The sequence below is a fragment of the Salvelinus alpinus genome, chromosome 2, assembly GCF_045679555.1.
Source record: "Salvelinus alpinus chromosome 2, SLU_Salpinus.1, whole genome shotgun sequence".
Taxonomy (NCBI): domain Eukaryota; kingdom Metazoa; phylum Chordata; class Actinopteri; order Salmoniformes; family Salmonidae; genus Salvelinus; species Salvelinus alpinus.
Window position 1 is genome coordinate 115,670,366 of NC_092087.1, and position 26,361 is coordinate 115,696,726.

Consider the following 26,361-nt stretch of genomic DNA (forward strand, 5'->3'; position numbering starts at 1 on the left):
GGTGGTGGTGGAGTAGGGGCCTGAGGTGGTGGTGGAGTAGGGGCCTGAGGTAGTGGTGGAGTAGGGGCCTGAGGGCACACAGTGTGTTGTGAAATCTGTTGCGAATGTATTGTAATGTTTTTACAATTATATAACTGCCTTATTTCCGCCGGAAGAGTACCTGCTGCCTTGGCAGGAACTAATGGGGATCCATAATAAACCCCAGGAAGAGTAGCTGCTCCCTTGGCAGGAACTAATGAGGATCCATAATAAACCCCAGGAAGAGTAGTTGCTGCCTTGGCAGGAACTAATGGGGATCCATAATAAACCCCAGGAAGAGTAGCTGCTGCCTTGACAGAAACTAACGGGGATCCATAATAAACCCCAGGAAGAGTAGCTGCTGCCTTGACAGGAACTAACGGGGATCCACAATAAACCCCAGGAAGAGTAGCTGCTGTCTTGACAGAAACTAATGGGGATCCATAATAAACCCCAGGAAGAGTAGCTGCTGCCTTGACAGGAACTAATGGGGATCCATAATAAACCCCAGGAAGAGTAGCTGCTGCCTTGGCAGGAACTAATGGGGATCCATAATAAACCCCAGGAAGAGTAGCTGCTGCCTTGGCAGGAACTAATGGGGATCCATAATAAACCTCAGGAAGAGTAGCTGCTGCCTTGGCAGGAACTAACAGGGATCCATAATAAACCCCAGGAAGAGTAGCTGCTGCCTTGGCAGGAACTAACAGGGATCCATAATAAACCCCAGGAAGAGTAGCTGCTGCCTTGGCAGGAACTAATGGGGATCCATAATAAACCCCAGGAAGAGTAGCTGCTGCCTTGGCAGGAACTAATGGGGATCCATAATAAACCCCAGGAAGAGTAGCTGCTGCCTTGGCAGGAACTAATGAGGATCCATAATAAACCCCAGGAAGAGTAGCTGCTGCCTTGACAGGAACTAACAGGGATCCATAATAAACCCCAGGAAGTGTAGCTGCTGCCTTGGCAGGAACTAATGGGGATCCATAATAAACCCCAGGAAGAGTAGCTGCTCCCTTGGCAGGAACTAATGGGGATCCATAATAAACCCCAGGAAGAGTAGCTGCTGCCTTGGCAGGAACTAACAGGGATCCACAATAGACCCCAGGAAGAGTAGCTGCTGCCTTGGCAGGAACTAATGGGGATCCATAGTAAATACAAATACAAATCTCATAAAACATTTTAGAAAAAGGCTCAGTATCGTTATCCTCGCAAAGGGATAGCCCTGCTGGAGTTTTGAAAACTGTCAAGCCCTGACCTTAGTATTCTTTGTTTTCTTTATTATTTTGGTTAGGTCAGGGTGTGACATGGGTGATGTATGTGTTTTGGACCTGTTTAGGGGTTTTGTATGTCTATGGGTGTTTTTACTAGTCTAGGTGTTTTTGTATGTCTATGGTTGCCTAGATTGGTTCTCAATTAGAGGCAGCTGTTTATCGTTGTCTCTGATTGGGAACCATATTTAGGCAGCCATATTCCTTGGGTATTTCGTGGGTTATTGTCTATGGTTAGTTGCCTGTGTCTGCACTTGTTTACATATAGCGTCACGTTCGTTGTTTGTTATTTTTGTATAGTTTCGTTAAGTGCTCTCTGTGTAAATAAATATCGAGATGAACACATACCACGCTGCATATTGGTCCTCCGATCCTTCAAACTTCTCCTCCTCAGACGAGGAGGAAGACGAACGTGACAAAAACAAGGGTGTCACGAACGTCGTCAGGGTGGAAATGACCGAGGTGCAGCGTGGTCAGCGTACATTTCTTTTAATGTTATAAATGTCGCCAACAAAACAAGAAACAACAAAACCGAACGTGACGCTGACTAGGGCTATACAGGCCACTAACACAGATAACTACCCACAACTAAGGTGGGAAAAGAGGCTGCCTAAGTATGATTCCCAATCAGAGACAACGATAGACAGCTGTCCCTGATTGAGAACCACACCCGGCCAAAACATAGAAACAGAAAACATAGAAATAAAGAAACTAGAATGCCCACCCTAGTCACACCCTGGCCTAACCAAAATAGAGAATAAAAGCCCCTCGCGTGACACTAACACTCTAACCACTAGGCTACCTGCCACCTCAACTGAATATACCAGGGCCTGGGCATGCAGTTAGGTTTGTACAGTGTAATGATATACCAGGGCCTGGGGATGTAGTTAGGTTTGTACAGTCTGGTGATATACCAGGGACTGGGGATGTAGTTAGGTTTGTATGCAGTCTGGTGATATACCAGGGACTGGGGATGTAGTTAGGTTTGTACAGTCTGGTGATATACCAGGGCCTGGGGATGCAGTTAGGTTTGTATGCAGTCTGGTGATATACCAGGGACTGGGGATGTAGTTAGGTTTGTACAGTCTGGTGATATACCAGGGCCTGGGGATGCAGTTAGGTTTGTATGCAGTCTGGTGATATACCAGGGACTGGGGATGCAGTTAGGTTTGTATGCAGTCTGGTGATATACCAGGGACTGGGGATGCAGTTAGGTTTGTATGCAGTCTGGTGATATACCAGGGACTGGGGATGCAGTTAGGTTTGTATGCAGTCTGGTGATATACCAGGGACTGGGGATGCAGTTAGGTTTGTATGCAGTCTGGTGATATACCAGGGCCTGGGGATGTAGTTAGGTTTGTACAGTCTGGTGATATACCAGGGACTGGGGATGCAGTTAGGTTTGTATGCAGTCTGGTGATATACCAGGGACTGGGGATGCAGTTAGGTTTGTATGTAGTCTGGTGATATACCAGGGCCTGGGGATGCAGTTAGGTTTGTACAGTCTGGTGATATACCAGGGACTGGGGATGCAGTTAGGTTTGTACAGTCTGGTGATATACCAGGGACTGAGGATGCAGTTAGGTTTGTACAGTCTGGTGATATACCAGGGACTGGGGATGTAGTTAGGTTTGTACAGTCTGGTGATATACCAGGGACTGGGGATGCAGTTAGGTTTGTACAGTCTGGTGATATACCAGGGACTGGGGATGCAGTTAGGTTTGTATGCAGTCTGGTGATATACCAGGGACTGGGGATGCAGTTAGGTTTGTACAGTCTGGTGATATACCAGGGACTGGGGATGCAGTGTGATGATATACCAGGGCCTGGGCATGCAGTGTGATGATATACCAGGGCCTGGGGATGTAGTTAGGTTTGTACAGTCTGGTGATATACCAGGGACTGGGGATGCAGTTAGGTTTGTACAGTCTGGTGATATACCAGGGACTGGGGATGCAGTGTGATGATATACCAGGGCCTGGGCATGCAGTGTGATGATATACCAGGGCCTGGGGATGTAGTTAGGTTTGTACAGTCTGGTGATATACCAGGGACTGGGGATGTAGTTAGGTTTGTATGTAGTCTGGTGATATACCAGGGACTATGCATGCAGTTAGGTTGGTACAGTCTGGTGATATACCAGGGCCTGAGGATGCAGTTAGGTTTGTATGTAGTCTGGTGATATACCAGGGACTGGGGATGCAGTTAGGTTTGTACAGTCTGGTGATATACCAGGGCCTGGGCATGCAGTTAGGTTTGTACAGTGCAATGATATACCAGGGCCTGGACATGCAGTTAGGTTTGTATGCAGTCTGGTGATATACCAGGGACTATTACATTTACATTTAAGTCATTTAGCAGACGCTGTTATCCAGAGCGACTTACAAATTGGTGCATTCACCTTATGATATCCAGTGGAACAACCACTTTACAATAGTGCATCTAACTCTTTTAAGGGGGGGGGGTTAGAAGGATTACTTTATCCTATCCTAGGTATTCCTTAAAGAGGTGGGGTTTCAGGTGTCTCCGGAAGGTGGTGATTGACTCCGCTGACCTGGCGTCGTGAGGGAGTTTGTTCCACCATTGGGGTGCCAGAGCAGCGAACAGTTTTGACTGGGCTGAGCGGGAACTGTACTTCCTCAGTGGTAGGGAGGCGAGCAGGCCAGAGGTGGATGAACGCAGTGCCCTTGTTTGGGTGTAGGGCCTGATCAGAGCCTGAAGGTACGGAGGTGCCGTTCCCCTCACAGCTCCGTAGGCAAGCACCATGGTCTTGTAGCGGATGCGAGCTTCAACTGGAAGCCAGTGGAGAGAGCGGAGGAGCGGGGTGACGTGAGAGAACTTGGGAAAGTTGAACACCAGACGGGCTGCGGCGTTCTGGATGAGTTGTAGGGGTTTAATGGCACAGGCAGGGAGCCCAGCCAACAGCGAGTTGCAGTAATCCAGACGGGAGATGACAAGTGCCTGGATTAGGACCTGCGCCGCTTCCTGCGTGAGGCAGGGTCGTACTCTGCGAATGTTGTAGAGCATGAACCTACAGGAACGGGTCACCGCCTTGATGTTAGTTGAGAACGACAGGGTGTTGTCCAGGATCACGCCAAGGTTCTTAGCACTCTGGGAGGAGGACACAATGGAGTTGTCAACCGTGATGGCGAGATCATGGAACGGGCAGTCCTTCCCCGGGAGGAAGAGCAGCTCCGTCTTGCCGAGGTTCAGCTTGAGGTGGTGATCCGTCATCCACACTGATATGTCTGCCAGACATGCAGAGATGCGATTCACCACCTGGTTATCAGAGGGGGGAAAGGAGAAGATTAATTGTGTGTCGTCTGCATAGCAATGATAGGAGAGACCATGTGAGGATATGACAGAGCCAAGTGACTTGGTGTATAGCGAGAATAGGAGAGGGCCTAGAACAGAGCCCTGGGGGACACCAGTGGTGAGAGCACGTGGTGCGGAGACAGATTCTCGCCACGCCACCTGGTAGGAGCGACCTGTCAGGTAGGACGCAATCCAAGCGTGGGCCGCGCCGGAGATGCCCAGCTCGACTATGGATGCAGTTAGGTTTGTATGCAGTCTGGTGATATACCAGGGACTGGGGATGCAGTTAGGTTTGTACAGTCTGGTGATATACCAGGGACTGGGGATGCAGTGTGATGATATACCAGGGCCTGGGCATGCAGTGTGATGATATACCAGGGCCTGGGGATGTAGTTAGGTTTGTACAGTCTGGTGATATACCAGGGACTGGGGATGCAGTTAGGTTTGTACAGTCTGGTGATATACCAGGGACTGGGGATGCAGTGTGATGATATACCAGGGCCTGGGCATGCAGTGTGATGATATACCAGGGCCTGGGGATGTAGTTAGGTTTGTACAGTCTGGTGATATACCAGGGACTGGGGATGTAGTTAGGTTTGTATGTAGTCTGGTGATATACCAGGGACTATGCATGCAGTTAGGTTGGTACAGTCTGGTGATATACCAGGGCCTGAGGATGCAGTTAGGTTTGTATGTAGTCTGGTGATATACCAGGGACTGGGGATGCAGTTAGGTTTGTACAGTCTGGTGATATACCAGGGCCTGGGCATGCAGTTAGGTTTGTACAGTGCAATGATATACCAGGGCCTGGACATGCAGTTAGGTTTGTATGCAGTCTGGTGATATACCAGGGACTATTACATTTACATTTAAGTCATTTAGCAGACGCTGTTATCCAGAGCGACTTACAAATTGGTGCATTCACCTTATGATATCCAGTGGAACAACCACTTTACAATAGTGCATCTAACTCTTTTAAGGGGGGGGGGTTAGAAGGATTACTTTATCCTATCCTAGGTATTCCTTAAAGAGGTGGGGTTTCAGGTGTCTCCGGAAGGTGGTGATTGACTCCGCTGACCTGGCGTCGTGAGGGAGTTTGTTCCACCATTGGGGTGCCAGAGCAGCGAACAGTTTTGACTGGGCTGAGCGGGAACTGTACTTCCTCAGTGGTAGGGAGGCGAGCAGGCCAGAGGTGGATGAACGCAGTGCCCTTGTTTGGGTGTAGGGCCTGATCAGAGCCTGAAGGTACGGAGGTGCCGTTCCCCTCACAGCTCCGTAGGCAAGCACCATGGTCTTGTAGCGGATGCGAGCTTCAACTGGAAGCCAGTGGAGAGAGCGGAGGAGCGGGGTGACGTGAGAGAACTTGGGAAAGTTGAACACCAGACGGGCTGCGGCGTTCTGGATGAGTTGTAGGGGTTTAATGGCACAGGCAGGGAGCCCAGCCAACAGCGAGTTGCAGTAATCCAGACGGGAGATGACAAGTGCCTGGATTAGGACCTGCGCCGCTTCCTGCGTGAGGCAGGGTCGTACTCTGCGAATGTTGTAGAGCATGAACCTACAGGAACGGGTCACCGCCTTGATGTTAGTTGAGAACGACAGGGTGTTGTCCAGGATCACGCCAAGGTTCTTAGCACTCTGGGAGGAGGACACAATGGAGTTGTCAACCGTGATGGCGAGATCATGGAACGGGCAGTCCTTCCCCGGGAGGAAGAGCAGCTCCGTCTTGCCGAGGTTCAGCTTGAGGTGGTGATCCGTCATCCACACTGATATGTCTGCCAGACATGCAGAGATGCGATTCACCACCTGGTTATCAGAGGGGGGAAAGGAGAAGATTAATTGTGTGTCGTCTGCATAGCAATGATAGGAGAGACCATGTGAGGATATGACAGAGCCAAGTGACTTGGTGTATAGCGAGAATAGGAGAGGGCCTAGAACAGAGCCCTGGGGGACACCAGTGGTGAGAGCACGTGGTGCGGAGACAGATTCTCGCCACGCCACCTGGTAGGAGCGACCTGTCAGGTAGGACGCAATCCAAGCGTGGGCCGCGCCGGAGATGCCCAGCTCGACTATGGATGCAGTTAGGTTTGTATGCAGTCTGGTGATATACCAGGGACTATGCATGCAGTTAGGTTTGTACAGTCTGGCGATATACCAGGGGCTATGCATGTAGTTAGGTTTGTATGCAGTCTGGTGATATACCAGGGCCTGGGCATGCAGTTAGGTTTGTACAGTGTGATGATATACCAGGGCCTGGGCATGCAGTTAGGTTTGTACAGTGTGATGATATACCAGGGCCTGGGCATGCAGTTAGGTTTGTACAGTGTGATGATATACCAGGGCCTGGGCATGCAGTTAGGTTTGTACAGTGTCATGATATACCAGGGCCTGGACATGCAGTTAGGTTTGTTTTGAACTATCATCTCACTCATTACAAATCGGCACCTATCAATCAAACACGATGCTTTTCCTTTGTACGTCTAGATATAATAATATTATTTAATGAAAATAAATTAAAATGTAAAAAAAAAAAAATGTTATCGAAATAAAATAAACTTCTCTCAACTGCGTTTCCCACTCCAGTCAGCAGTTGGCGATGTGCGTCTTCCGGGAGACGCTGCCAGAGTGTGACGTATAATCTAGTGGACGGGATGCGTCTTCAACAATAACAGTTAGCCAGCCAGCCACCTCGGTAGCTTACTAGCCAACATAGCCGAAATATTGGAGCTCTTTCGAAGATTTCGACGTATATATAAGCCACTGTGTTTTAAACACATGTTTTTTGTTGTCGTCTAGCTGTTACCCCATTTAATATAATATTTACGTTGTTTGACATCTAGCTAGCTGGTTAACTTAGCAGTAGGACTAGGCTAACGCTAACTAGCTAGCTAGCTAACATCAACGACCATAAAGTCACTAAACTACTCCCCCAGCTGCTAAAGAAGAGGTCTGCTAGACGGAGAAAGAGGGTTTCGTGGAAGAGGAGGCTGTTACAGTGAAAGAAGAATAAGAGAAAGACGCTTTCAGAGTGAAATAATAGGAGGTTTTTACAGTGAAAGAATAAGAGAAATTCGCTTTCAGAGTGAAAGAGGAGGAGGATGTTGACTACCGTGAAAGAAGATGAGGAGGAGAAGGAAGAGAAAGAGGAGGATGCAGTCTTTGGAACGAAAGAGGGGGACATGACTGTCACAGTGAAAGAAGAGGAAGACGTTTTTGGAGTGAAGGAGGAAGAGGAGGGCGAGATGACTGTTACAGTGAAAGAAGAGGAAGACGTTTTTGGAGTGAAGGAGGAAGAGGAGGGGGAGATGACTGTTACAGTGAAAGAAGAGGAAGACGTTTTTGGAGCGAAGGAAGAGGAGGGGGAGATTACTGTCACATTGGAGGACGAAGAAGAACAGAGGACTGGAGAACTGATTAACACCAGTAAATACAGTGAGTACTATCTTATAAAACAGGGACATTGATCTGATTAACACCAGTAAATACAGTGAGTACTATCTTATAAAACAGGGACATTGATCTGATTAACACCAGTAAATACAGTGAGTACTATCTTATAAAACAGGGACATTGATCTGATTAACACCAGTAAATACAGTGAGTACTATCTTATAAAACAGGGACATTGATCTGATTAACACCAGTAAATACAGTGAGTACTATCTTATAAAACAGGGACATTGATCTGATTAACACCAGTAAATACAGTGAGTACTATCTTATAAAACAGGGACATTGATCTGATTAACACCAGTAAATACAGTGAGTACTATCTTATAAAACAGGGACATTGATCTGATTAACACCAGTAAATACAGTGAGTACTATCTTATAAAACAGGGACATTGATCTGATTAACACCAGTAAATACAGTGAGTACTATCTTATAAAACAGGGACATTGATCTGATTAACACCAGTAAATACAGTGAGTACTATCTTATAAAACAGGGACATTGATCTGATTAACACCAGTAAATACAGTGAGTACTATCTTATAAAACAGGGACGTTGATCTGATTAACACCAGTAAATACAGTGAGTACTATCTTATAAAACAGGGACATTGATCTGATTAACACCAGTAAATACAGTGAGTACTATCTTATAGAACAGGGACATTGATCTGATTAACACCAGTAAATACAGTGAGTACTATCCTATAAAACAGGGACATTGATCTGATTAACACCAGTAAATACAGTGAGTACTATCTTATAAAACAGGGACATTGATCTGATTAACACCAGTAAATACAGTGAGTACTATCTTATAAAACAGGGACGTTGATCTGATTAACACCAGTAAATACAGTGAGTACTATCTTATAAAACAGGGACATTGATCTGATTAACACCAGTAAATACAGTGAGTACTATCTAATAAAACAGGGACATTGATCTGATTAACACCAGTAAATACAGTGAGTACTATCTTAATAAACAGGGACATTGATCTGATTAACACCAGTAAATACAGTGAGTACTATCTTATAAAACAGGGACATTGATCTGATTAACACCAGTAAATACAGTGAGTACTATCTTAATAAACAGGGACATTGATCTGATGAACACCAGTAAATACAGTGAGTACTATCTTATAAAACAGGAGCACAAACTCTGCAGTTGTTGAACTAATGTGTGATTTTAAAAGGACATTCTACTCTTGAATATGTTGTTCTGTACTGTAGGAATTGAAAAAGCTACAAAGAGTGGGGGGTCTGTCAATGTTAATGGATCAAATGCTTTTATTTATTTTTAATCGTCTCTGAATATCTCTTTCTGTAGTGATTTGCTCGGTCTCTGTACTCGACATCCAGGAAGAGTAGCTGCTGCCTTGACAGGAACTAATGGGGATCCATAATAAACCCCAGGAAGAGTAGCTGCTGCCTTGGCAGGAACTAATGGGGATCCATAATAAACCCCAGGAAGAGTAGGTGCTGCCTTGGCAGGAACTAATGGGGATCCATAATAAACCCCAGGAAGAGAAAGTTATAATTTTTTAAAAACATGATTAAATATCATATAGTGTTAGTATTTGGTCCGTAGTTGTTCAGTTATAATTTCGGCAGACTGATCTGATTTTAAATATCTATGATACCATATCATATATTACAGCCATCTCCATGTCTGATTTCAAATGATCAATTTCAAATGACGAAGAGGACAGAATCAAGACAAGGAAGGATCTGTCAAGTACCAGTCAAAAGTTTGGACACACCTACTCATTCAAGGGATTTTTCTTTATTTGTACTATTTTCTATTTTCTACATTGTAGAATAATAGTGAAGACCTCAAAACTATGAAATAACACATATGGAATCATGTAGTAACCAAAAAAAGTGTTAAATCAAAATATATATTTATATTTTAGATTCTTCAAAGTAGCCACCCTTTGCCTTGATGACAGCTTTGAACACTATTGGCATTCTCTCAACCAGCTTCATGAGGTAGTCACCTGGAATGTTTTGGTTACTACATGATTCCATATGTGTTATTTCATAGTTTGATGTCTTCACTATTATTCTACAATGTAGAAAATAGTAAAAATAAAGAAAAATCCCTTTAATGACTAGGTGTGTCCAAACTTTTGACTGTTTCTGTATATATACAGTGCATTCTGAAAGTATTCAGACCCCTTCACTTTTTCCACATTTTGTTACGTTACAGCATTATTCTAAAATTTATCAAATTATTTTCCCCCCTCATCAATCTACACACAATATCCCATAATGACAATTTTTCCAAATCTATTAAAATATAAAACTGAAATATTAAATTTCCGTAGGTTTTCAGACCCTTTTACTCAGTACATTGTTGAAGCACCTTTCGCAGTGATTACAGCCTTGAGTCTTCTTGGGTGTGACGCTACAAGCTTGGCACACCTGTATTTGGGGAGTTTCTCCCATTCTTCTTTGCAGAGCCTCTCAAGCTCTGTCAGGTTGGATGGGGAGTGTCGCTGCACAGCTATTTTCAGGTCTCTCCAGAGATGTTAGATTGGGTTCAAGTCCGGGCTCTGTCTGCACTGTCTTGACTCTGTGCTTAGGGCCGTTGGCCTGTTGGAAAGTGAGTCTTCACCCCATTCTGAGGTCCTGAGCACTCTGGAGCAGGTCTTTCATCAAGGATCTCTCTGCACTTTGCTCCGTTCATCTTTCCCTTGATCCTGACTAGTCTCCCAGTCCCTGCTGCTGAAAAACATCTGATGCTTGCACCTCGGAGCTCTACGGACAATTCCTTCCACCTCATGGCTTTTGCTCTGACTCTGTGGGACTTTGTACAGACAGGTGTGTGTAGGGTTGCAAAGGGTCGCAAACTTTATGGTCAATTTCTCCGCCAATTCTCCATGGGAAGTTAAGCTCGGGAATTTTGCTTAAATTCATCAAAAAAGTTAGCTTATAACAGTGAACCTTTTTTTGTGGGATACGCATAAGGCAATTCTAGGTCTTGTGCCATATTTTGGTTAAACTAACCCCAATTCAATGGAATTGCAAGCCTCTGCATGCACAGTGCACTCTTCCATCACATGTACAGCTGATTCTCAAGATCTTGCACACTAATGAGATGCTATTGAGCCCACACTACTACACTGTCTGAGCCAAGGACTACATGATTTCTGGTAAGTTTTGATTACAATACTGGGTGGGGTGAATTTATTTTATATGACATACATTATTTTTTTGTTAACTAGTAAATAGTAGCCTACAGCAAAGTGTGTTTAAATAATTTCTAACTTTCTGCTAGTTAGTTTTTGATACCGTGTGGGTTTTAGCTTGCTTGAGCCTGCTAACTGAGGAGTGTTAATTCACCTGTTTCCATACATGTTTCATTTTTAACACAGTTATCTTACGAAGGAGTTGTTTAATCTAACTGCTTAACTATTTATCTGTACATGGAATTACATTTTTTTTTTTTTTTTTTTCATTCATGTTTTTCTAATCTTTACAGGAAAATGCCACTATCTGATGTGTGGAGACATTTCACTGCAGCTAATGTAGAACGAAAAGCTGTGTACATTTGCAAATACTGTGCCAAATCATATGTGTAGAATGTAACAAAGATACAGAATCATCTGTCCAAGTGCATAAAGTTCCCTCAGCAACTCACAACAAGCAACCAGAAGTCCCTCTACTTCTATTCGAGGTGAAAATGATGAATCAGACACCTTATCGATAGCAACAGCTCATGGTCCTCCTGGAATCTGATGTTTTTTTGACTCAATGGAGGAACGTAGTCAGAGAAATGCTGATGAATGTCTTGCTCGAGCTGTGTATGGAACTGGTTCACCTCTGATGCTCACAGGCAATGTGTATTGGAAGAGATTTCTGAATGTTCTTCGCCCCAGCAGACACCCCTCCAACCAGACATGCTTTATCTACTCATTTACTGGATGCAGAGTTCAAGTGAAGGTCAAGCAAATCATAGAGAAAGCAGACTGTATTTCAATCATCTCTGATGGGTGGTTGAATGTTTGTGGGTAAGGAATAATTAACTACATCATCTCCACCCCTCAACCACTATTCTACAAGAGCACAGACACAAGGGACAACAGACACACCGGTCTCTACATTGCAGATGAGCTGAAGGCAGTCATCAATGACCTTGGACCACAGACGGTATTTGCACTGGTGACAGACAATGCTGCGAACATGAAGGCTGCTTGGTCTAAAGTGGAGGAGTCCTACCCTCACATCACACCCATTGGCTGTGCTGCTCATGCTTTGAATCTGCTCATCAAGGACATCATGGCACTGAAAACAATGGATACACTCTACAAGAGAGCCAAGGAAATGGTTAGGTATGTGAAGGGTCATCAAGTTATAGCAGCAATCTACCTCACCAAGCAAAGTGAGAAGAATAAGAGCACCACATTGAAGCTGCCCAGCAACACCCGTTGGGGTGGTGTTGTCATCATGTTTGACTTCCTGGAGGGGAAGGAGTCTCTCCAAGAAATGGTTATATCACAGCTGACGATATGGACAGCCCCATCAAGAGGATCCTCCTGGATGATGTATTTTGGGAGAGAGTGGTAAGCAGCCTGAAACCTATAGCAGTAGCCATTGCACGGATTGAGGGAGACAATGCCATCCTGTCTGATGTTCAGACTCTGCTTGCAGATGTAAGAGAAGAAATGCGTACTGTCCAGCCCACTTCACTGTTGCTCCAAGCAGAGGAAACTGCAGTTCTGAAATACCCTTTCTGCCTGAAGCCCATACACGCCACAGCGTACATGTTGGACCCCAAGTATGCTGGCATGAGCATCCTGTCTGGTGCAGAGATCAACAAGGCCTATGTTGTCATCACTACCGTGTCTCGCCACCATGGCCTGGATGAGGGCAAGGTTCTTGGCAGTCTGGCGAAGTACACTTCCAAGCAAGGGCTTTGGGATGGAGATGTAATATGGCAGTCGTGCCAACATATCTCATCAGCCACCTGGTGGAAGGGACTTTGTGGATCTGAGGCTCTTTCCCCTGTTGCCTCCATCATCCTCCAAATCCCACCAACATCAGCCGCCTCAGAGCAGAACTGGTCCTTGTTTGGGAACACACACACCAAAGCAAACAACAGGCTGACCAATATAAGGGTTGAAAAATACATTTGTGGCCATCTGGGCAAATTTGAGGCTTTTTGAGCCTGACAACGAGCCATCCTCAACAAGGTTGGAAAGTGACAGTGAAGATGAGGCCTCAGAGTCTGATGTTCAAGAGGTGGACATTGAGGAGGTCCAGGGAGGAGACATGGAAGCCTGAGAGGAAGACAAACAAAGCTTTTGTTTCTACACTATCATCTTACAGATGAAAATGTTTTTGGGAGATCTGATGGATCATTGGGATCATTCAATATTCCCTTTCTTTTTGTTGTTCAGTGAAATCATCCCATGTGAAGAGTCAATTCTTTTAATTAAAAAAAAAATTATATTGGAAGGATTTAATAATTTGCAATTATGTCTACAGTAGTTACGATAAGGTAAAAGGTTTCTGTCTCCGTATGATATGGTAAATATATCCAATTATGTCTACAGTAGGACCTCTCCCAACAGGTCAGGGACAAAGTTGTGGAGAAGTACAGATCAGGGTTGTGGAGAAGTACAGATCAGGGTTGTGGAGAAGTACAGATCTGGGTTGTGGAGAAATACAGATCAGGGTTGTGGAGAAGTACAGATCAGGGTTGTGGAGAAGTACAGATCTGGGTTGTGGAGAAGTACAGATCTGGGTTGTGGAGAAATACAGATCAGGGTTGTGGAGAAGTACAGATCAGGGTTGTGGAGAAGTACAGATCAGGGTTGTGGAGAAGTACAGATCAGGGTTGTGGAGAAGTACAGATCAGGGTTGTGGAGAAGTACAGATCAGGGTTGTGGAGAAGTACAGATCAGGGTTGTGGAGAAGTACAGATCAGGGTTGTGGAGAAGTACAGATCAGGGTTGTGGAGAAGTACAGATTAGGGTTGTGGAGAAGTACAGATCAGGGTTGTGGAGAAGTACAGATCAGGGTTGTGGAGAAGTACAGATCAGGGTTGTGGAGAAATACAGATATGGGTTGTGGAGAAATACAGATCAGGGTTGTGGAGAAGTACAGATCAGGGTTGTGGAGAAGTACACATCTGGGTTGTGGAGAAATACAGATCTGGGTTGTGGAGAAATACAGATCAGGGTTGTGGAGAAATACAGATCAGGGTTGTGGAGAAGTACAGATCAGGGTTGTGGAGAAGTACAGATCAGGGTTGTGGAGAAGTACAGATCAGGGTTGTGGAGAAATACAGATCAGGGTTGGGTTATATCAGAACATTTGAACATCCCACAAAGCACCATTAAATCCATTATTAAAAAATGGAAAGAATATGGCACCACAACAAACCTGCCAAGAGAGGGCTGCCCACCAAAACTCACGGACCAGGCAAGGAGGGCATTAATCAGAGAGGCAACAAAGAGACCAAAGATAACCCTGAAGGAGCTGCAAAGCTCCACAGCGGAGATTGGAGTACCTGGCCATAGGACCACTTTAACACAGAGCTGGGCTATACGGAAGAGTGGCCAGAAAAAAGCCATTGCTTGAAGAAAAAAATAAGCAAACGCGTTTGGAGTTCACCAAAAGGCATGTGGGAGACTCCTCAAACATATGGAAGAATGTACTCTGGTCAGATGAGACTAAAATTGAGCTTATTGGCCATCAAGGAAAACGCTATGTCTGTAGCAAACCCAACACCTCTCATCACCCCGAGAACACCATCCCCACAGTGAAGCATGGTGGTGGCAGCATCATGCTGTGGAGATGTTTTTCATCGGCAGGGACTGGGAAACTCGTCAGAATTGAAAGAATGATGGATGGTGCTAAATACAGGGTAATTCTTGGGGGAAACCTGTTTCAGTCTTCCAGAGATTTGAGACTGGGACGGAGGTTCACCTTCCAGCAGGACAATAACCCTAAGCATACTGCTAAAGCAACACTCAAGTGGTTTAAGGGGAAACATTTAAATGTCTTGGAATGGCCTAGTCAAAGCCCAGATCTCAATCGAATTGAGAATATGTGGTATCACTTAAAGATTGCTGTACACCAGCAGAACCCATCCAACTTGAAGAAGCTGGAGCAGTTTTGCCTTGAAGAATGGGCAAAAATCCCAGTGGCTAGATGTGCCAAGCTTATAGAGACATACCCCAAGAGACTTGCAGCTGTAATTGCTGCAAAAGGTGGCTCTACAAAGTATTGCCTTTGGGGGGGGGTGACTAGTTATGCAAGTTCAAGTTTTCAGTTTTTTTTTGGTCTTATTTCTTGTTTGTTTCACAATAAAAAGTGGTAGGCATGTTGTGTAAATCAAGTGATACAAACCCCCCCCCAAAAAATCTATTTTAATTCCAGGTTGTAAGGCAACAAAATAGGAAAAATGCCAAGGGGGTGAATACTTTCGCAAGCCACTGTATTAATATACATGTGCATATATTCCCGCTAATTTACAGATATTCCCGCTAATTTACATATATTGCCGTTAATTTACGTATATTCCCGTTAATTTACATATATTTCCGCTAATTTGCATATATTCCCGTTAGTTTACATATATTACCGTTAATTTACGTATATTCCCATTAATTTACATATATTCCCGTTAATTTACATATATTCCCGTTAATTTACATATATTCCCGTTAATTTACATATATTCCCACGGAAAGTTTCCACCTCTGAATATTTCCCAAAATGTGCAACCCTCGGTGTGTGCCTTTCCAAATCATGTCCAATCAATTGAATTTACCACAAGTGGACTCCAATCAAGTTGTAGAAACATCTCAAGGATGATCAATGGAATCAGGATGCATCTGAGCTCAATTTCGAAGTGTCATAGCAAAGGGTCTGAATAGTTGTGTAAAAAGATATTTCTGTTTTTTATTTGTAATAAATTTGCAGAAATGTCTAAAAACCAATTTTTGCTTTGTCATTATGGGGTATTGTGTTAAGATTGCTAAGGATTTTTATTTATTAAATCAATTTTAGAATAAGGCTGTAATGTAACAAAATGTGGAAAAAGTCTAGGGGTCTGAATACTTTCCGAAGGCTCTGTATATCGGGGCATGGACTCTACGAGGTGTCGAAAGCATTCCACAGGGTTGCTGCCCCATGAACTCTTCCCACAGTTGTGTCAATTTGTCTGGATGTCGTTTTGGTGGTGGACCATTCTTGATAAACACAGGAAACTGTTGAGTTTTAAAAACCCTGCAGCATTGCAGTTCTTGACACGAACCGGTGTGCTTTGTACCTCCCACCATACCCTGTAGTATTCTGTCATGCCTATTCACCCTCTGAATGACACACAGACACAATCCATGTCTCAGTTGTCTCAAGGCTTAAAAATCCTTAAAAATCCTTCTTTAACCCATCTCCTCCCCTTCATCTACACTGATGATATTGACCCGTCTCCTCTCCTTCATCTACACTGATGATATTGACCCGTCTCCTCTCCTTCATCTACACTGATGATATTGACCCGTCTCCTCTCCTTCATCTACACTGATGATATTGATGATAAAACAGGTTGAAATTGATGGTAAAACTAACTCAAAAAGGGCTCTAAAATGAAGAGGGTAAAAAGTGTCTAATATTAAATCTACACGATAAGTTCTATCCACATTTTATTTACATACAAAATGGTTCTAACAGTTGCAGAGGTTTACTTCCTTTCTGTTGCAAACCAAATGCTGGACTAGAAGCACATCTAGATTATTTTGTCCAGTGGAGATTCGTTGATAAATTGCCTGGCTGGGCTGTGGGACAGTAGAGATTAGTTTATAAATTGCCTGGCTGGGCTGTGGGATAGTGGAGATTAGTTTATGAATTTCCTGGCTGGGCTGTGGGACAGTGGAGATTAGTTTATAAATTGCCTGGCTGGGCTGTGGGACAGTGGAGATTAGTTTAGAAATTGCCTGGCAAGGCTGTGGGACAATGGAGATTAGTTGATGAATTGCCTGGCTGGGCTGTGGGACAGTGGAGATTAGTTTAGAAATTGCCTGGCAAGGCTGTGGGACAGTGGTGATTAGTTGATGAATTGCCTGGCTGGGCTGTGGGACAGTGGAGATTAGTTTATAAATTGCCTGGCTGGGCTGTGGGACAGTGGAGATTAGTTTAGAAATTGCCTGGCAAGGCTGTGGGACAGTGGAGATTAGTTTATAAATTGCCTGGCTGGGCTGTGGGACAGTGGAGATTAGTTTATAAATTGCCTGGCTGGGCTGTGGGACAGTGGAGATTAGTTTAGAAATTGCCTGGCAAGGCTGTGGGACAATGGAGATTAGTTGATGAATTGCCTGGCTGGGCTGTGGGACAGTGGAGATTAGTTTAGAAATTGCCTGGCAAGGCTGTGGGACAGTGGTGATTAGTTGATGAATTGCCTGGCTGGGCTGTGGGACAGTGGAGATTAGTTTATAAATTGCCTGGCTGGGCTGTGGGACAGTGGAGATTAGTTTAGAAATTGCCTGGCAAGGCTGTGGGACAGTGGAGATTAGTTTATAAATTGCCTGGCTGGGCTGTGGGACAGTGGAGATTAGTTTATAAATTGCCTGGCTGGGCTGTGGGACAGTGGAGATTCGTTTATAAATTGCCTGGCTGGGCTGTGGGACAGTGGAGATTAGTTGATGAATTGCCTGGCTGGGCTGTGGGACAGTGGAGATTAGTTTATAAATTGCCTGGCTGGGCTGTGGGACAGTGGAGATTAGTTTATAAATTGCCTGGCTGGGCTGTGGGACAGTGGAGATTAGTTTATAAATTGCCTGGCTTGGCTGTGGGACAGTAGAGATTAGTTTATGAATTGCCTGGCAGGGCTGTGGGACAGTGGAGATTAGTTTATAAATTGCCTGGCTGGGCTGTGGGACAGTGGGGATTAGTTTATAAATTGCCTGGCAAGGCTGTGGGACAGTGGAGATTAGTTTATAAATTGCCTGGCTGGGCTGTGGGACAGTGGAGATTCGTTTATAAATTGCCTGGCTGGGCTGTGGGACTGTGGAGATTAGTTTATGAATTGCCTGGCTGGGCTGTGGGACAGTGGAGATTAGTTTAGAAATTGCCTGGCAAGGCTGTGGGACAGTGGAGATTAGTTGATGAATTGCCTGGCTGGGCTGTGGGACAGTGGAGATTAGTTTATATATTGCCTGGCTGGGCTGTGGGACAGTGGAGATTAGTTTAGAAATTGCCTGGCAAGGCTGTGGGACAGTGGAGATTAGTTGATGAATTGCCTGGCTGGGCTGTGGGACAGTGGAGATTAGTTTAGAAATTGCCTGGCAAGGCTGTGGGACAATGGTGATTAGTTGATGAATTGCCTGGCTGGGCTGTGGGACAGTGGAGATTAGTTTATAAATTGCCTGGCTGGCCTGTGGGACAGTGGAGATTAGTTTATAAATTGCCTGGCTGGGCTGTGGGACAGTGGAGATTAGTTTATAAATTGCCTGGCTGGGCTGTGGGACAGTGGAGATTAGTTTATAAATTGCCTGGCTGGGCTGTGGGACAGTGGAGATTTGTTTATAAATTGCCTGGCTGGGCTGTGGGACAGTGGAGATTCGTTTATAAATTGCCTGGCTGGGCTGTGGGACTGTGGAGATTAGTTTATGAATTGCCTGGCTGGGCTGTGGGACAGTGGAGATTAGTTTAGAAATTGCCTGGCAAGGCTGTGGGACAGTGGAGATTAGTTGATGAATTGCCTGGCTGGGCTGTGGGACAGTGGAGATTAGTTTATATATTGCCTGGCTGGGCTGTGGGACAGTGGAGATTAGTTTAGAAATTGCCTGGCAAGGCTGTGGGACAGTGGAGATTAGTTGATGAATTGCCTGGCTGGGCTGTGGGACAGTGGAGATTAGTTTAGAAATTGCCTGGCAAGGCTGTGGGACAGTGGTGATTAGTTGATGAATTGCCTGGCTGGGCTGTGGGACAGTGGAGATTAGTTTATAAATTGCCTGGCTGGGCTGTGGGACAGTGAAGATTAGTTTATAAATTGCCTGGCTGGGCTGTGGGACAGTGGGGATTAGTTTATAAATTGCCTGGCTGGGCTGTGGGACAGTGGAGATTCGTTTATAAATTTCCTGGCTGGGCTGTGGGACAGTGGGGATTAGTTTATAAATTGCCTGGCTGGGCTGTGGGACAGTGGAGATTCGTTTATAAATTTCCTGGCTGGGCTGTGGGACAGTGGAGATTAGTTTAGAAATTGCCTGGCAAGGCTGTGGGACAGTGGAGATTAGTTTAGAAAATGCCTGGCAAGGCTGTGGGACAGTGGTGATTAGTTGATGAATTGCCTGGTTGGGCTGTGGGACAGTGGAGATTAGTTTATACATTTCCTGGCTGGGCTGTGGGACAGTGGAGATTAGTTTATAAATTGCCTGGCTGGGCTGTGGGACAGTGGAGATTCGTTTATAAATTGCCTGGCTGGGCTGTGGGACAGTGGAGATTAGTTTAGAAATTGCCTGGCAAGGCTGTGGGACAGTGGAGATTAGTTGATGAATTGCCTGGCTGGGCTGTGGGACAGTGGAGATTAGTTTAGAAATTGCCTGGCAAGGCTGTGGGACAGTGGTGATTAGTTGATGAATTGCCTGGCTGGGCTGTGGGACAGTGGAGATTAGTTTATAAATTGCCTGGCTGGGCTGTGGGACAGTGAAGATTAGTTTATAAATTGCCTGGCTGGGCTGTGGGACAGTGGGGATTAGTTTATAAATTGCCTGGCTGGGCTGTGGGACAGTGGAGATTCGTTTATAAATTTCCTGGCTGGGCTGTGGGACAGTGGGGATTAGTTTATAAATTGCCTGGCTGGGCTGTGGGACAGTGGAGATTCGTTTATAAATTTCCTGGCTGGGCTGTGGGACAGTGGAGATTAGTTTAGAAATTGCCTGGCAAGGCTGTGGGACAGTGGAGATTAGTTTAGAAATTGCCTGGCAAGGCTGTGGGACAGTGGTGATTAGTTGATGAATTGCCTGGTTGGGCTGTGGGACAGTGGAGATTAGTTTATACATTTCCTGGCTGGGCTGTGGGACAGTGGAGATTAGTTTATAAATTGCCTGGCTGGGCTGTGGGACAGTGGAGATTCGTTTATAAATTGCCTGGCTGGGCTGTGGGACAGTGGAGATTAGTTGATGAATTGCCTGGCTGGGCTGTGGGACAGTGGAGATTAGTTTATAAATTGCCTGGCTGGGCTGTGGGACAGTGGAGATTAGTTTATGAATTGCCTGGCAGGGCTGTGGGACAGTGGAGATTAATTTATAAATTGCCTGGCCGGGCTGTGGGACAGTGGAGATTAGTTTATAAATTGCCTGGCTGGGCTGTGGGACAGTGGGGATTAGTTTATAAATTGCCTGGCAGGGCTGTGGGACAGTGGAGATTAATTTATAAATTGCCTGGCTGGACAGTGGAGATTAGTTTATAAATTGCCTGGCTTGGCTGTGGGACAGGGGAGATTAGTTTATAAATTGCCTGGCTTGGCTGTGGGACAGGGGAGATTAGTTTATAAATTGCCTGGCTGGGCTGTGGGACAGTGGAGATTAGTTTATAAATTGCCTGGCTGGACAGTGGAGATTAGTTTATAAATTGCCTGGCTTGGCTGTGGGACAGTGGAGATTAGTTTATAAATTGCCTGGCAGGGCTGTGGGACAGTGGAGATTAGTTTATAAATTGCCTGGCTTGGCTGTGGGACAGTGGAGATTAGTTTATAAATTGCCTGGCTGGACAGTGGAGATTAGTTTATAAATTGCCTGGCAGGGCTGTGGGACAGTGGAGATTAGTTTATAAATTGCCTGGCTTGGCTGTGGGACAGTGGAGATTAGTTTATAAATTGCCTGGCAGGGCTGTGGGACAGTGGAGATTAGTTTATAAATTGCCTGGCTGGACAGTGGAGATTAGTTTATAAATTGCCTGGCAGGGCTGTGGGACAGTGGAGATTAGTTTATAAATTGCCTGGCTTGGCTGTGGGACAGTGGAGATTAGTTTATAAATTGCCTGGCAGGGCTGTGGGACAGTGGAGATTAGTTTATAAATTGCCTGGCTGGACAGTGGAGATTAGTTTATAAATTGCCTGGCAGGGCTGTGGGACAGTGGATGTGTATGGATAATTCAAATGGAACTCTTAACAGCCATTACCCATGAATTATCGTGAATAACTAATGCTATCAACCAATCAGCATCCAGGATGCAAATTTGCTATTTTATTATGAGCGATCTAGTCTGGATTAAACCTCAATAGGAAAGACAGTTTTATAATGTGGAGATTTCATTTAGGTCTCTCTGTTTAACCAAATACTCTGTTTGTCTTTGGCAGGAGAGATACCAGACTCTCACTCTGACAGCAGGAAGAGTCCTTCAGAGGAACCAGACCCAGAGACGCCCAAACCAGCGAGACGACATCACTGGTCCCAGTGTAAAAAGAGTTTTAAGTGGTTATGGAAGCTGAAAAGTCATGATAGAACAGACACAGGAGAGAAGACTTCACAATGTTCCCAATGTGGAAAGAGTTTTACACGGTTAGGGAACCTGAAAAGGCATGAGAGAATACACACAGGAGAGAAGCCGTTCCAATGTTCCCAGTGTGGAAAGAGTTTTACACGGTTAGGGAGCCTGAAAGAACATAAAATTATACACACAGGAGAGAAGCCTTTTCAATGCTCCCGGTGTGAAAAGGGCTTTAGGTGGTTAGGGAACCTGAAAAAGCATGAGAGAACACACACAGGAGAGAAACCGTTCCAATGCTCCCAGTGTGTAAAGAGTTTTACACAGTTAGAGAGCTTGAAGGAGCATGAAAGGATACACACAGGGGAGACATCTTACCATTGCTCTTTGTGTGGAAAAGATTTTACCAAGTTAAGGAACCTTATAAAACATACAGAATTACACACAGGAGAGAAGCCTTTCCAATGCTCCCAGTGTGGGAAGGGTTTTACACGGTTAGGGAACCTGAAGGATCACAAAAGAGTACACACAGGAGAGAAGCCTTTCCAATGCTCCCAGTGTGGAAAGAGTTTTACACGGTTACGGAGCCTGAACGAACATAAAATAATACACACAGGAGAGAAGCGTTTTCAATGTTCCCAGTGTGGAAAGGGTTTTACCCTCTTAGGGAGCCTGAAAAAGCACGAGAGAACACACACAGGAGAAAAGCCGTTCCAATGCTCCCATTGTGGAAAGAGTTTTACACAGTTAGGGAGCTTGAAGGTGCATGAAAGGGCACACACAGGGGAGACATCTTACCATTGCTCTCTGTGTGGAAAGAATTTTACCAAGTTAGGGAACCTAAAAAAACACAAACAATTACACACAGGAGAGAAACCTTTCCAATGCACCCAGTGTGGGAAAGGTTTTACACGGTTAGGGAACCTGAAGGACCATCAAAGAGTACACACAGGAGAGAAGCCTTTCCAATGTTCCCAGTGTGGAAAGAATTTTACATGGTTAGGGAACCTGAAAAAGCATGAGAGAACCCACACCGGAGAGAAGCCGTTCCAATGTTCCAAGTGTGGAAATTGTTTTAAAAGGTTAGGGAGCCTGAAGGAGCATGAAAGGACACACACATGGGAGACAGCTTACCATTGCTCTATGTGTGGAAAGAATTTTACCAAGTTAGGGAACCTAAACAAACATGAAAAATTACACACAAGAGAGAAGCCGTTCCAATGCTCCCAGTGTGGAAAGGGTTTTACACGGTTAGGGAACCTGAAAGACCATAAAAGGACACACACAAGAGAGAAACCTTTCCAATGTTCCCAGTGTGGAAAGGGTTTTACCCAGATAGGGAACCTGAAAAGGCATGAGAAAATACACACAGGAGAGAAGTCGTTCCATTGTCCGCAGTGTGGAAAGGATTTTACCCAGTTAGTGAACTTGAAAAGGCATGAGAAAACACACTCAGTTTTAACAATGACCCCAGGAGTTGGAAACGGTTCGGAGAACAGAACAGAAAACCGCGTAAGAACCAAAAAAATGAAGAAACAGAAACCGAACCGGGAAAGAAAGTGATCTCAACAGTTTTTGAAACAGAACCGTTATTTTTTAAGTATGGTAACCGGTTAATAACGTTATTTTAAAGTAACTGTCCAGTGAAAATTTAACTTGAAAAAGTTAATATTCTGTTAACTCATCAAAATAATGTTGAGACATCCTATACTCATATTTGTGGCCAAAGCATAAATTGACCCTCAAACTTGTATCTCAAACAGACTGTTTTAAAAATACTATTTCCTCATAGAACACGTTATCTCCCTGTTGTTGGGGTACGACCCACACCTTTCTGCTGTTGGGGTACGACCCACACCTTTCTGTTGTTGGGGTACGCCCACACCTTTCTGCTGTTGGGGTACGACCCACACCTTTCTGCTGTTGGGGTACGACCCACACCTTTCTGCTGTTGGGGTACGACCCACACCTTTCTGTTGTTGGGGTACGTCCACACCTTTCTGCTGTTGGGGTACGACCCACACCTTTCTGTTGTTGGGGTACGACCCACACCTTTCTGTTGTTGGAGTACGACCCACACATTTCTGTTGTTGGGGTACGACCACACCTTTCTGTTGTTGGGGTACGAACCACACCTTTCTGTTGTTGGAGTACGACCCACACATTTCTGTTGTTGGGGTACGCCCACACATTTCTGTTGTTGGGGTACGAACCACACATTTCTGTTGTTGGGGTACGCCCACACCTTTCTGTTGTTGGGGTACGCCCACACCTTTCTGTTGTTGGGGTACGAGCCACACCTTTCTGTTGTTGGGATACGCCCACACCTTTCTGTTGTTGGGGTACGTCCACACCTTTCTGTTGTTGGGGTACGCCCACACCATTCTGTTGTTGGGGTACGACCCACACCATTCTGTTGTTGGGGTACGCCCACACCTTTCTGTTGTTGGGGTACGACCCACACCATTCTGTTGTTGGGGTACGCCCACACCATTCTGTTGTTGGGGTACGCTCACACCATTCTGTTGTTGGGGTACGCCCACACCATTCTGTTGTTGGGGTACGCCCACACCATTCTGTTGTTGGGGTACGCACTCACCATTCCAACACAAAAAAACTGCTTTTTCTTAATAAATAAAAAAAGATTGGAAGGAAAGTATTTCACTCATATTATAGGTCATAGTTCATAGAAATCTGGAAACACTGGGAATGCCAACAGGGCCTCCAGAGTGGCACAGCGGATCCTGGTTCTAGTCCAGGCTCTGTCTCAGTGCTAGCTGGATCCTGGTTCTAGTCCCGGCTGTGTCTCAGTGCTAGCTGTGTCACTAGAGATCCTGGTACTAGTCCAGGCTCTGTCTCAGTGTCACTAGAGATCCTGGTTCTAATCCAGGTTCTGTCTCAGTGTCACTAGAGATCCTGGTTCTAGTCCAGGTTCTGTCTCAGTGCTAGCTGGATCCTGGTTCTAGTCCAGGCTCTGTCTCAGTGCTAGCTGTGCCACTAGAGATCCTGGTTCTAGTCCAGTCTCTGTCTCAGTGGTCTAAGGCATCGCAGTGCTAGCTGTGTCACTAGAGATCCTGGTTCTAGTCCAGGCTCTGTCTCAGTGCTAGCTGTACCACTAGAGATCCTGGTTCTAGTCCAGGCTCTGTTTCAGTGCTAGCTGTACCACTAGAGATCCTGGTTCTAGTCCAGGCTCTGTCTCAGTGCTAGCTGTGTCACTAGACATCCTGGTTCTAGTCCAGGCTCTGTCTCAGTGCTAGCTATGTCACTAGAGATCCTGGTTCTAGTCCCGGCTCTGTTTCAGTGCTAGCTGTGTCACTAGAGATCCTGGTTCTAGTCCAGGTTCTGTCTCAGTGCTAGCTGTGTCACGAGAGATCCTGGTTCTAGTCCAGGCTCTGTCTCAGTGCTAGCTGTGTCACTAGAGATCCTGGTTCTAGTCCAGGTTCTGTCTCAGTGCTAGCTGTGCCACTAGAGATCCTGGTTCTAGTCCCGGCTCTGTCTCAGTGCCAGCTGTGTCACTAGAGATCCTGGTTCTAGTCCAGGCTCTGTCTCAGTGCTAGCTGTGTCACTAGAGATCCTGGTTCTAGTCCCGGCTCTGTCTCAGTACCAGCTGTGTCACTAGAGATCCTGGTTCTAGTCCAGGCTCTGTCTCAGTGCTAGCTGTGTCACTAGAGATCCTGGTTCTAGTCCAGGCTCTGTCTCAGTGCTAGCTGTGTCACTAGAGGTCCTGGTTCTAGTCCATGTTCTGTCTCGGTGCTAGCTGTGTCACTAGAGATCCTGGTTCTAGTCCAGGTTCTGTCACTAGAGATCCTGGTTCTAGTCCATGTTCTGTCTCAGTGCTAGCTGTGTCACTAGAGGTCCTGGTTCTAGTCCATGTTCTGTCTCAGTGCTAGCTGTGTCACTAGAGATCCTGGTTCTAGTCCCGGCTCTGTCTCAGTGGTCTAAGGCACTGCAGTGCTAGCTGTGTCACAAGAGATCCTGGTTCTAGTCCAGGTTCTGTCTCAGTGCTAGCTGTGCCACTAGAGATCCTGGTTCTAGTCCCGGCTCTGTCTCAGTGCTAGCTGCGTCACTAGAGATCCTGGTTCTAGTCCAGGTTCTGTGTTAGTGCTAGCTGCGTCACTAGACATCCTGTTCCAGTCCAGGCTCGCATTCGTCCACGACCGGGAGAGCAATGGGGCGGCGCACAATTGGCCCAGCATCGTCCGGGTTAGCGGAGGGTTTGGCCCAGCATTGTCCGGGTTAGGGGAGGGTTTGGCCCAGCATCGTCCGGGTTAGTGGAGGGTTTGGCCCCCAGCATCGTCCGGGTTAGGGGAGGGTTTGGCCCAGCATCGTCCGGGTTAGTGGAGGGTTTGGCCGGCAGGGATGTTGTTGTCACATCGCGCCCTAGCGACGCCTGTGGCGGGCCGGGCGTAATGCACGCCGACGCGGTTGCCAGGTGTACGGTGTTTACTCCACCACATTGGTGCTTCCGGGTTGGATGGGCATTGTGTCAAGAAGCAGTGCGGCTTGGCTGGGTTGTGTTTCGGAGGACGCACGGCTCTCGACATTCGCCTCTCCCGAGTCCGTACGGGAGTTGCAGCGATGGGACAAGACTGTAACTACCAATTGGATACCACGAAATTGGTGAGAAAAAGTTATTTTTTTAAAAAGAATTTATCAAATAAAGGAAAAAATATACATTTAAAAAAAAGCCATATAAACGTATTATCTTATTATTATCGTCTTCAAACAACAAGACGCTAGGCGCTTCAAGCCTGCTCCTCCCTCTCTCGCTCTCGCCACCCGCAAAATGTATGTGGCATCTTGCACTCTACACTTGTCTGTCCATCACGCATGTAAACAACTAGCAAGCTGCTCTGTCCACACT

At 45.7% G+C, this 26,361-nt stretch overlaps 1 protein-coding gene across 2 annotated transcripts; it reads left to right on the top strand.

The window, feature by feature from the left end:
* The first annotated feature begins 7,180 nt into the window (after positions 1-7,180).
* LOC139547864 (zinc finger protein 271-like) lies at positions 7,181-26,134 on the top strand. Of its 2 annotated transcripts, XR_011669608.1 has the most exons (3): positions 7,181-8,030; positions 21,370-24,296; positions 24,347-26,134. XR_011669608.1 is itself a non-coding variant. In XM_071357008.1 (2 exons), the coding sequence occupies exons 1-2, from the start codon at positions 7,697-7,699 to the stop codon at positions 23,058-23,060; spliced, it is 2,025 nt and encodes a 674-aa protein (XP_071213109.1). In that variant the 5' UTR covers positions 7,181-7,696; the 3' UTR covers positions 23,061-26,134. The 2 variants fall into 2 exon arrangements, 1 of the variants encoding a protein (XP_071213109.1); XM_071357008.1 differs by having other exon boundaries at positions 21,370-26,134.
* Positions 26,135-26,361: the final 227 nt, after the last annotated feature.